Below are 12,551 nucleotides of genomic sequence, written 5' to 3'. Positions count from 1 at the left end.
TAATAAAAATCCCAATGAGTACATAAATGATTTTTATTATTACTTTTTATGAAATCAATAGGGGAGCATCCATATCCAAGAGATTATACACTGTTTATTAGGAAAAGAATCAATGTACAGTTGCAAAGAAACGAAGGAATTAATGAAGGTTAATGGCACATATTGTAATTTAATTGATAATACTAGGACAAATATTATCTTAAATGACAGCATATTTCGAATTTGGGTTTATCTTAAATATTTAGAAATAGTTAAACTCATATCTAGAAAATAAGAATAAGAACCCAAAATAGGAGACACAGACTTACCAACAAACAAAATTTACATTACACACAAATATGATTTATTCTATAGCTAGCAAGCTGTTTGTATTACAATCATACCCCGTGGACGATCGTCATTACTCAAGCGCAACCTGCAGGGGCAAATCCGACTTTTCCTCCAGCGACGTCATACACAACCTTCAACCTCCTCTGTTGAACATTCCCAATAATCCCAACCTCACTGTCATCCTTGTTTCCGGCAAATGCCAAGCAAACCTGATCCGCGCTCACCCCGAACAGTATCCCCGTCGCGTCCAACTCCTGCGTAAGCCCGCCGTCAAACACGAGCGAAATCTTCGGATACGACACCGTTTTGAAGCTGCTCAAGTTGTAGCAAGTGTCGAGTATCGAGACCGCCTGAGTCAGCGGATAGCTCTTCATCCTCTGACGAAACGCCGCCTTCAACACGCTGTACGCCGTCCGCGGCAGACGCGTGATCAACGTTCCGGAATCTATGATTGTCCGCGAAGACGAAAAGACCGAAGACGAAATCGGCAATTTAGTTCCGCCGACGTTGATCCCGACGACATTGAGGCCGTAAAACGAGTGGCCTAGGGGGACGGTGGAGAGGGCCGTGAACTTGACGGCATTGGAAGATCTGCCGCCTTTGCCGAAGCTGAGGTAGCCGGGGGAGCACGAGGTGGAGGGGAGGCAGTAGGAGAAGAACCGGTTGTATTTATTGGCGGTTTGTTCTACGATGGAGGTATTGCTCCGGCCGAGACCGAGCATACCGGCAGAGCTGCCGAAAGTGCCTTTGTTCTTTAGGCCGCAGCCGAAGAGGAAACCTTCAAAAACGTCCGTCGGGGTCAATGTAAGCTTTTCGCTGCTAAAGACCCCGACAGAGAAGGAGTTGTCTGCGTAACGGGTGCCGTAGAGGCAGGCGGAGGTGGAGGCGGAGCAGCCGTGTTGGACGCCGAAGGATGAGAGCTGAGTACAAGCGGCGGTGGTACATGAGATTTTTTTGTATGAGGCGGAGAGAAAAGGGTTGAAGATGGGCTCTCTCTGTTTGTAACAAGACTGAGTGGCAGAACATGCCTTGCATTGGGTCCAGGTGAGGTCGCTGCCGGTGTCGAAGGCGAGGGAGAGTTGCTTGGCGGGTGTACCGAGGCTGACGGTGACAATGTAGTTCCCTGTGCCGATAACGATACCAGACTTGGCAGGGAGGGTGGTGGCGGCGGATTGGGTGAGTGGGTCTTTGTTGTTGTTGTGGTTGAGGCGGGAGTGGATTGAGTTGACTCGGGCTTGGTCTTGCTTGAGCATTTGAGCATGGTATTTTTCATCACAAGTTGTGGTTGAAGTTTTTGATGATTTGAGGAAATTGGAGCATGGCCCATGTTTGTGCACCACTTTCAGTACCGATGATGCCTTGTTATTGTTGTTATGACCTGAGATCATTGAAACATGTATGCAGAGAGAGAGAGAGAGAGAGAGAGAGAGAGAGAGAGAGAGAGTGTTAGAGATACATAAATGCACATAAAATGGGGTTTGAATTAATATATATATATATATATATATATATATATATAATATGATATGAATTAACCTTTGGTGGAGGGGCTGCAGGTGGTTGCTGGTAGAAGAGACTTCACTTCAACTGTGTGAGTGGTATGTGGGAGAGGGTGGGGTTTTGTATCTCTTGCTGCCAAAGCAAATCCGTTCTCGAAAGAGCAGAGACTTAGGCATAGAAATACACCCACGAAAAACCTAAGGAAGGAGGAGCTAGAAATAATGGGAGTTGCCATGAATAATTAACAAGACTGCCTCTAGATTTTTGAGTTGCTGCTGTAATGTAAGCATACTCTTGGCCCTATATAGGCTAATTGGAGACAGGGATGTCAACTAGTCAAGTCTCTCTAGACTTCTGTAGACTCCATATTTAGCCTTCTCAACACGTCAAATAACGTCAAATAATTAGTTATTTTTGAGGTAAATTGTATTTTCACCGTCAGGCATAATTTACAGTTGATTCTTATAAAATATTAGATAATTTGAAAGTTATTTAAAAGACTAATTGTACTCTACAAAATAAACAAACGCAATATTTTAAGAAAACATTAAGCTTTTAAGGGCCTGTTTGGTATTTGATTTGAGTCCAATTTTATAAACTCAAAAACTGATTTTAAATTCAAAAGCTCAAAAACTCATTTGGTAAGCCCATTTTTAAAAATCCAATCCCAAAACAAACTTAAAAAGACCTTTTTGTTTTTGTTTTTGTGGACCTTTCCTATTGAAAGGAGTCCGGTTTACTTGTTACTAGAGTTCCTGTGCCCCCTGTTTTCCTGCTAATTTCATGACATATGGCAAGCCACTTAAAACCACTTAACTTTGTTTACTCTTTTTGCTTCTTTTTTTTTCCCTGTTATGCCCCTTTCTCTCTTCTCTCCCCCTCCCTCCGTCGTCTCCTCTCCTCTCCTTCCCTTCCTTTTTTGTTCTCTTTTCCAGATCTCCACCTCCGCATTCTCTCTCTCTCTCTCTCTCTCTCTCTCTCTCTCTTTTTTTTCTTTTTTTGCTTTTGCTTTTGCTTTGTTTTTCTTTTTCTCTCATCTCCTTCTTTATTTCTTTTTTTAGTTTCTCCTTCACACCCTTTTTCCCTACCTTCTCTTCTCTTTTCCGCTCATTTTTCCCTTACCAGCCCAAAATAACACATGGATTCGAGCCAAAACACCAGCCCTAAACCCTAAACCCTCTTCATCTGCTCTCGCCTTCAACAGCGAAGCCAAAATCTTCACTGGTCTTCAACAAGGCAAATCTTCGATTGTAGTTAAATCTTCGTTCGTCTTCAAAGATTTGTCGTCGCTGTCGATAAACATGTAAGAGCCTTTTTCAAATTGTGTTTTGACATGGACAGTATCAGTTGTGCTTTTTTTACCCAGTACAAATTGATTGTTAACTAGCATTTCTTTATTGGGAATTTGGACTCTGAGCATTGAATCTCAAATGTGTTCCTCTCTTCCCCCGCCACTTTTTTGAGAGAGAGATGAGAGAAAAAGAAAAACAAAGCACAAGCAAATTAAAAAAAAAAAAGAAAGAAAGAAAAAAACGTGGTGGTGGAGATCTGGAAAAGAGAACAAAATTTTTTTTTTACCCAGTACAAATTGATTGTTAACTAGCATTTCTTTATTGGGAATTTGGACTCTGATCATTGAATCTCAAATGTGTTCCTCTCTTCCCCCGCCACTTTTTTGAGAGAGAGATGAGAGAAAAAGAAAAACAAAGCACAAGCAAATTAAAAAAAAAAAAGAAAGAAAGAAAAAACGTGGTGGTGGAGATCTGGAAAAGAGAACAAAAAAAGGAAGGAGAGGAGGTGAGATGCAGGAGAGTTGGGGAGAGGGAACGAGAAAAGAGAGAAAGGGACAGAACAGGTAGAAAAAGCAAAAAAAACAAACAGTGAAAAGAAGCAAAAAGAGTTAACAGAGTTAAGTGGTGTTAAGTGGCTTGTCACATGTCACGAAACTAGCAGAGAAATAGGGGGCTTACAGGAACTTTGGTAATAGGTAAACCGGACTCATTGAGATGGGCGATAGCATACTAAACTCGCACATATTACACGAATACTAGAATTCGAATCTAGGACTTTGCATGAGGAAGTAAATGCTCTAAACTACTGGTGTCATTTGCAAAAAGACCCCTATTATTAAAAACAAAACAAGTGCGTTTTTCTTGAATTTTTTTTTTTCTCGCGTCGTTGGCTCTGCTGGTTCGCTCTGTGCTACTGGTTCTCACTCAAGCTAGCTTCCATGGGAGAAGCTTGAAGCTCGCGTGCTCCCTCTCTCTCCATCTCTGTCTTCGTCCTTCTCTCTCTATCTTTTCGTCCATCTCTCCTCCTCTCTCTCTCATCAGTTCAAACCCTAGAAATTGGGGATTTTCAAATCAAATGTCAGTTTGCCTTTTCTATTCCCTTTGTCTTTTGGTTTCTTGAATTTTTTTGGATAGCTGGGTTTTGTTTGTTGGTAATGTGAGTTTCTGATTAAATTTGATAATTGGTTTCTTTTGTCTGGTATATAGAACCAGAACCACCTTGTTCCAAGGGCTTTCAAGGTTGAGAGGTACAAAGACAAAGAAATCTCTGGGGTTGAAGCTGAAAGGGGAGATTCTAGTGGATCCAAAGATCTCGGCCGTTGTAGCAAGGTTTGACGACAATCATCTCTCTTTGTCATTTTACAATATGTTTGGTTGCTGAGAGCATTTAACAATCTCTCTTTCTCACTTTATTTTTATTCAGTATCTTGTTCTTTGATTTTATAATCAGACGTATGCTTATGAATGGGCAGATTTGCTTATGAACAGTTCTCAATTTCTTCTATTTTACTCTATTATGAAAAACTTAAACCGCTGTTATGTTTTGTCTCCTTTTGATCATTGTGCATACCCAACTGTGCACTTATTGATACTGTTCAATTACCACTATATCATGGAATTAGCCCCAATTGAATGTTAAACATTCTGTTGTGGTACTACAGAAATTGCATTTTTACCCAAAAATGTATGAAATGATATGCTAGTTTTATGTCTGAACTTTCTGTAACTTTCTGTATATATACCAATTTAGCACATGCATATACACAATAGGACATGAGATTGCTTTCATGTAGACTTCATTAGTTTACACAGCAAGTCTAAGTGGGCTTAGAAAGAAACGACTTTAAGGTTTTCCAAGAAGAGGTAGCTTTCAATTCAAAATAAGCAGACAAATTCCCAGTACTGATGGGCCACTATAATCGTTAACAAAATCAAAAAGTTTTGATTCGGGAATCCATATTTCCACATCTCAAACTCCTTTTTTCTTTGAATTATGGGGAAGGAATATCTGTGTTACCTTTAGAGAAAGACAGTTTAGATAAAAAGGAGATTAGTAATGATGTTAGTGTAACGCACATGCAGAAACTGAAGAGGAAAAAAAAGAAAAGAAAAAAAAAAAGGTGATGAGATAACGGATCAGATCCTGATCAAAGCCCAAAAGCAAAAGTCTAAATGATATTTGTATATATCTCTGCATCACTGGGACACAAAACTGTCTGATTTTGATTAATGAAACACATGGCCTTGCTTTTAATTTCACTACCTCCCAACTTATGTTTTTTTAACTTATCCCAAATTTTCTAAAGAAAGAACGCGGCGGTTTCCTAGGTATACACAACGTAGTGGTTTGTGTGGGACGAACCGCACCCTATAATACTTGTCCCACTCCACCTCCCAAAAATCCAAATTACAAATTACAAAATTAAAAGAAAAATGAAAATGGAAGTTATATAAAGATGGGAGCTGTCTGGTATATGATCAATAATTAGAGGCGCCCCCCCTTGAGGATTATCCTTTTTGTTTATGTTTTACTAGTTTTTTTGTACGGGCTTTCTCGTGTGCGAGATATTTTTTTTAAATCACGTGTCCTACGTAGGACTTACAAAATTTCGTAAATATTTTTTAAAAATCACGTACCCTACGTAGGACTTGCAAAATTTCGTAAATATTTTTTCACAATTGTATTTATATAAATGTTGATTTCAACAGTTTCATATTAACTGGGGTAATTGAATAAGAGAAAAGATTGCCTCATAAGAAGCCTGTGGATTAGTTAGTTTAGTAAGTATTGCTTTGGGATGAAGGCTGCAGCAATTAACCCCAGTTAATAAATTAATAATCATTTTGGATTAGTTAGTTTAGTAAGTATTGCTTTGGGTGTGGCAAAGTAAAGGAGATAAAGAAAAGAAGATGGAGAGAGAAAGTGTGGAAAAGAGAGAAGGGAGAGTTCTCTCTCTCACTGTTGCTTTCCTTTACTCTCTTTAGCTAAGCCTGCTCACCGACAATTACAACTTACAAGCAAGCAACAAGGACCATCAAATGCCAAAGGGCGTATATTTTCTCCCATTTCCTTGCTTTATCTGATCTCTTTCTATGCTCAAAGGCCCACATCAGGAAGTAGTAATCTTTATCAAAAGGTCCTTGCTTTATCATCATCACTTCCTCTTCAAGCTCAATAAAATGTTTGAAACCCTAAACCCTAGATCAGGGAAGAAAAAAAGCAACAAGGCAATCAAAAGTGACAAAAAGGTCCAAACTCACTCATAATCAAACAGCACTCACCCAACTGACCAAAAAGAATACAGAGAAGAATTTTATAAATTTCTCAGATAGAATTACAACAACATAGACGTGAGAATGAGAAAGCTCAGAACCATACCACGATAGCAAGTTAGAAAAGAGAAGGGCAGAGGAAAGAAAAGCATAAGAAAAAAAGCTATCTTCTTCTGCAGAGTCTCCTCCACTGGAGAAAAACTTCCCTGCCATGGGTATGCTACGTCAGTGTCCCAGCCTAATGAGATGACGCCAGCTGTTAATGACTTTTGACTTTATCTTTTATTCTTTTTTTAAAAGAAACTTTCTATTTAATATTTTGATAATATTTTTAGTGGGGATAAAATCTCTAAAATACCCTCCCACTCATTCCAATCTCCTGTTCTGATAAAAAAAGCCCACGTGATTTCTCCTTTTCTTGGTTAGGAACGAAAATTCTTTCTTTTGTTGGGATATTTCTCCGTCAATATAATCTGTGGGAGCAAAGTTTCAAATTTCCCACAAAACAAACAAGAAATTGTTATAAAATAAACTGGAATATGTGTGAATATTGAGCTGCACGTAAAGTAGATGAGACACAGCATTTAACGAGGTTCGGCTAAGCCTACGTCCTGGGAGAGCAGCAGCAGTAACTTTTCACTATATAAAATAATATGACTACAACTTTAATGTTTACAATATGTGTGGCTCACTGAATTTTCTCTCTAGGAGAATTTCTCTCTGCTCTCTTTCTCTTCACTCACTCACCCTCTTTCTTCATTCTCTTCCTCTTCTCTCATTTCAAGCAAATATAATGCCTATTTATAGGCAAAGCAAATGGCTTGGTTTGGTGGGTGTGTGATTTGGTTTGGTAGGTGTGTGGTTTGGTTTGGTGGGTGTGTGGTTTGATTTGGTGGGTGTGTGGTTGGATTTTGTGTTGAACTTGAATGTTAGTTGGCTATGTGGGCTTCACCCATTCTTCTTTACAACACTCCCCCTTGGAGACCACATGTCCCTAGATTGGTTGCCTCATTAAAACCTTGCTTGGAGAAAACCTAGTGAGGTAGAAAACTGATGGAAGGAAGAAAGAAGAGTACAACAATCTGTATAGCATACTTCTGGATGCTCCCCCTGATTAATATCTCCCCCTGATGTCTTCATGACTATCTTTTGGAGTGAGAATCTTTCAGAGTGAGTGGAGGATGTAGCCATTAATAATTCTCGTAGTTGAGTAAGTAAATATATTTCCAGTGAGCTATCTCTATGTAAATCATAAAATTTTTTCAGAGTCCGCGTTTCCAACAAAACTTGGGCTATTTGTAAGTTCACTTGAAAGAATATGCCCGTACATGGTGTTATGCGGAAATAGCATCAAATATACCTCACATCATCCCAAAATGATGGTGATGGAGTTGAGCCTTATCTGGAAAATATGATGTCCGGTCCAATATACTTCCGGAAAATCCTTAAAGTGTCCAACGGATAATCCTCATAAAAATGCTTCAATACTTTCTTAGTATAAGCAAGAATCTCGTTGGCATAATGCTCGATCTTTAAGTCGAGACAAATATTTCTGGAACTCTTGAGAAGCTTTTAATGTGTTGCAAACACATTATAATCAATATACTCACTGAGGCAATTTATGTACATTAACATTGAGTACAGATTTTGTGCTTCAGGCACATGTCATTCAGGGACTTGCTTCATGCAATTTCAATCCTTTCAAGGATTTTGTTTAAAGGGATTAAACTTTATGACACATTATATAGCTTTAACCTAGCTATTTATACATCTTTAGGAAATCGCTTCTGGCAATATGCTCCGTGCCTTTAATAACCTTTAAAGATAACATGTTGGTCTCCATAAATGTGCAATAAGGGGGCACAATTGAATTTGTAAATATGGAGAAAACCCAACATTCCTTGTTTATGCCAAAAACATTGTGTCATACAAAGTAGGTATATTCCCTTTTATTCCGAACACCCAAGTATAACTTTCAATATTAACATCTTTTGGGGTTCGTACTGTGGGTTTGTTCTTTCACGTTCATTCTTATCTATAATGGAATTACCTCATTCCATTTTGGCCAATGATATTGTCGACATTTAATAATTGAACGTGGTTCCAATCAACACAGCCCATTGATGATTTGAGTAGCTACTCCAAAATCAAAATTTGTCATTCATCAATTCATGATCCCACCATTCTCATGTGCATGCGCATACATCAATTATAAGCATTTCTTTGCTTTTTGGGTACCCAAGCCACTGCAGGGGGCTTTTATTATGTGAGAATGTGGATTATAACCTCCAATGGAGCGTTATGTTATAGTAGGGCGTGGATAATCTCCATTTAGGGAGTTGGAACATTTAGAACCCATATATCTGTCATGCTGCAGGCATGCTATAGATTAATACATACATGTCAATTAATTTCTGGGACTTTAACCCATACAATTTGCTACGCATTAGGCGTGCACAATATCAATATTGACATGTCAAAGGATTGTCCTTTCGGGACTTCAATCCACATCATTTGCTACGCAACAGGCATGCATCATATTGATCACTGCTATACCCATATTTTGTTCTTATGGGACTTTAATCTGTGCAGTGTATTATCAATGTATCCAACTTGCAATCTGTAAAATTTGCATTAATAATTCATGGATACATACAAGCCATTCTTTTGGAACGGACTTATCTCCCCATTTGGTTACCTTTCAAGATAAAATATCAAATAAGTATATAAGCATAAAATAACACAAGTATTGCTTACATCCTTAGGTGGGAGAAACTTTTCTCAAGTATCATTCAAGCTCGTATTGGCCCAGTAAATATAAAGTAGCGCTTGATGATCTAGTTATATCCTGCAAGAGCAAAAATCACAATTCTTCTCTCTGTCAAAAACAAATAACCCTCAAAGTTAGGATCACTGCATGGATTCTTTCTTCGGATGTTCATTCTAAAGAAATAAAATCCCTTATGAACAGAGAGTTATAAAAAGAAAGAAAAGATACAAAAATTGTGATATTGATTGCAAGATAAGGTAAGCAATCAAGGAAGGAAGCTGGTGGGAGCAGACAAGCAGCTCATCAATCAAGGAAGGAAGCTGGTGGGAGCAGACAACAAGCTCTCATTTCTCCTAGTCTAGAAGGACCTCAGGAGATTAGAGCATAAGGTCGCCTTCACAGTTCCCTGATGTAGCGGAAACGTGATCAGGGATAGTCTTGCTTCCTGAATGGATGATCAGAGATAGTCTTGCTTCTCGGGCATATTGAGTGCTTACTGATAAGAAAAACAAGTAGATATCGCATCACTAGGTATGGAGAAAACTGGATGTCTTCTGCAAAGAAAATTTCGTTAGTAACACATTTATACACAAATACAATGAATAGGTAGAACCGGTGAATTTCAAATTAACCATAGGAAAATTGCTAGATTCTCGGGATACTTTTGAAAAAGTAGCTCCGTGAAATCCGTAAAGCAAGATCGGCTTTGACGAAAATAATACTTGAAAACGCCGAAAGTGCCGACATGCATTATTAGAGGCCACGTGAAGTTTTGGACTCTGGGAAAGAAAAAGATAATATGGGGATTCGAGAAGATATTGGGATCCTGGAAATGTTGCCACATTTTCGCCTATAGATATTGCCTTTGCAAAACTTGATTGGAGCAACTGCGTTTCAACTCAACTTCCTTCATTTTCTGAAACTTTAGTTTTTGTAAGACTTTCTTCAAAACCTTCTTAAAATGGCTTCCTCTTCTTCCTGCCCAAATTATTTCAATTTAAATGATGCTCCCCCAACAACCAGTGACGCCAAAGTTTGGCGTCCATCCTTTGTATCCCAAAATCGTCATCTCACAGTTAATGATTCTGTGATGATGAATGATGCTACTGCTGTCATAGTAGCTAGGAATTTCATTACTCCAATGGATGAAATGTTGTTGACAGGGAGGTCTGAGGAAGAGGCTATTGATGACTCAATGGCTTTTAGCATTCAGAGTGCTGCTTCTGTTTCTAACATGGCTGATCGTTTGCGTGTTAGAGCAAACGAGGTTCAGAAGCTAACAACTGAAAATTCGTCTCTTCAAAGAATGCTTCATGAGTCTCAACAAGAGGTTGAGAAACTTAAAGGAGAGAATAATGCCTTGTTGAAACTGGTGAGTTCGTACTCTGTTGATACACTGAGAAGGCTAGACATGCTGCAGGTCTCAAATGAAAGAATTTTGGGAGACCATGAGAGGCTCATGGCTAAGCTTAAGAGGCGCCGTCCTCTTTCTTCAGAGGCTTCCAGAACATAATGTAATTTTATAGATTTTACAGGGCCTGCACCTTCATTGCAGGTGGAAAAATCTATCTGTTATATGCTCCTTTCCTGTTATAATAATTGCGCACATTCTTAAACTTGCACCTGTGGTTTTTACGTCTTTTCAAAATGACGGTTTGGAACCTTGTGCCTTATAGGTTCAAATAACCACATCGACTCTCCCAAATTTCATATTTCAATGCATGTGAGCCCGTAACTTTTGGCCCGGGCTAAACACAAACTCAGAATTTATTCGCCCTTTTCAAATGGACATGAAATATGGATTGAGTAAAAGCCACGCTAATATCACAATATAGTAGTGAAGAGCATTAACTACTATATACCCACAACTTCAAGTTCAGGATCTCTCATATATTTGGATCCATGGGCTTCCGGCCCAGATATAACAAAATATGTGGGGAGCCTCAATTCATTATTTGAGGTTTATACTGATATTATCCATTTCACGGTGTATTTTTAACAACCGGAATTCACAAAATATATTTCTTCCTTGAGGTGTCGATTATAACAAAATCGAACTTTATTAAATTCATCATTCTCTTATGCCAAAGAAATATGTGGTGTACCACAATTTGCAATAATACCTCAAGGGTTGTCCATTTAACTGTTGGAACTTTAGGTTCTCAACATCTTTCAGATTTTTGAACTTCAGGCCAAAATCACATATTCTCATTATGGATTTTCAACCCCTTAGATTTTGAACTTCGGGCCAAAATCACATATTCTCATGGTATGGACATTTTTACAATTTTCTGTACATATTTTGGGACTTCAAGTCCTTACATAATTGTCCATATTTTGAGGAACTTCTGGCATCTCATTTAATTGCTCATCCATGAGTTTAAGGAACTACAGGTTCCCTTTTGTATATAGTGACGGTTTACCCAAAATGGTTAATATTTATGCATACGTCACTATTCATGTGAATAGTACTATTCATCAAGTCATGAATACATATCTATTCATGTGTGCAGTACATTTGCCAGTACAGTTATTATTCATGTGTACGGCACTTTTAACCAATATGATACTGTTACATCATCAAGGAACTCTAGGTCCTTATTTACATGTCAAGGATCAAGGATCTTCAAGTCCGATCTCTTGTTTACAAGTATAGTACCGGAGAGACTGCCAGTTCTCATATCAATATCATCATCAAGGATCTTCAAGTCCTGATGTAATTGTATGATGAGGATCAAGGAACTTCTGGTCATGATCTGTATACTGAAAAAAAACTCATCATACCACACAATTAATCCATAAAATAAATTGCTTGTAAATAAATTACTGGTAAATAAATTACTGGTATGGACGATAAACCGGCACCATACTTTAAATAAATGTAAATGTGCGGTAAAATAAATTCGTAAATTAAATTGCTTGTTGTATGGACGTTAATCCCGCACCATACCTTAAATAAAATTAAATGTGCGGTAAAGTAAATTCATAAATTAAATTGCTTGTTGTATGGACGTTAATCCCGCACCATACCTTAAATAAAATTAAATGTGTGGTAAAGTAAATTCATAAAGTATGAGGGTTAATTCCACATCATACTTTAAGTAAAAGTAAATTTGCGATAAAGTAAACGTGCTTGTATGGGCACTAATTCTGCTCCATACATTTAAATAAAAGAAAAGGCGTGGACGATAAACCCGCACCACCCTTTTAAATAGATACTGTTGTATGGGTAATAAACCTACACCATACAGTAAATAAAATAAGTGTGTGGATAAAACCACCACACAAAAATATAGGAGGTGAAACAGTCCATATAATTACCATATATATGGATAAAGTAAAGACAATTATTTGTGGGTTCATATCAACACCACAATCAAATAATA

General features: G+C 38.1%; 1 protein-coding gene and 1 long non-coding RNA gene across 2 annotated transcripts; one reads left to right on the top strand and one right to left on the bottom strand.

Annotated features, from left to right (window-relative positions):
- Window positions 1–165: 165 nt before the first annotated feature.
- Window positions 166–2,198, bottom strand: LOC117616836 (aspartyl protease family protein At5g10770-like). Its single transcript, XM_034346266.1, has 2 exons — window positions 1,867–2,198; window positions 166–1,708 (listed from the first exon to the last, which is right to left on the bottom strand). The coding sequence occupies exons 1-2, from the start codon at window positions 2,063–2,065 to the stop codon at window positions 405–407; spliced, it is 1,503 nt and encodes a 500-aa protein (XP_034202157.1). The 5' UTR covers window positions 2,066–2,198; the 3' UTR covers window positions 166–404.
- Window positions 2,199–3,957: 1,759 nt separating this feature from the next.
- On the top strand, window positions 3,958–4,603 carry LOC117615204. Its single transcript, XR_004583976.1, has 2 exons — window positions 3,958–4,199; window positions 4,329–4,603. It is a non-coding gene; the product is annotated as an uncharacterized LOC117615204 (long non-coding RNA).
- Window positions 4,604–12,551: the final 7,948 nt, after the last annotated feature.

The sequence above is a fragment of the Prunus dulcis genome, chromosome 1, assembly GCF_902201215.1.
Source record: "Prunus dulcis chromosome 1, ALMONDv2, whole genome shotgun sequence".
NCBI classification, from domain to species: domain Eukaryota; kingdom Viridiplantae; phylum Streptophyta; class Magnoliopsida; order Rosales; family Rosaceae; genus Prunus; species Prunus dulcis.
This window is presented reverse-complemented; position numbering and strand designations above follow the sequence as displayed.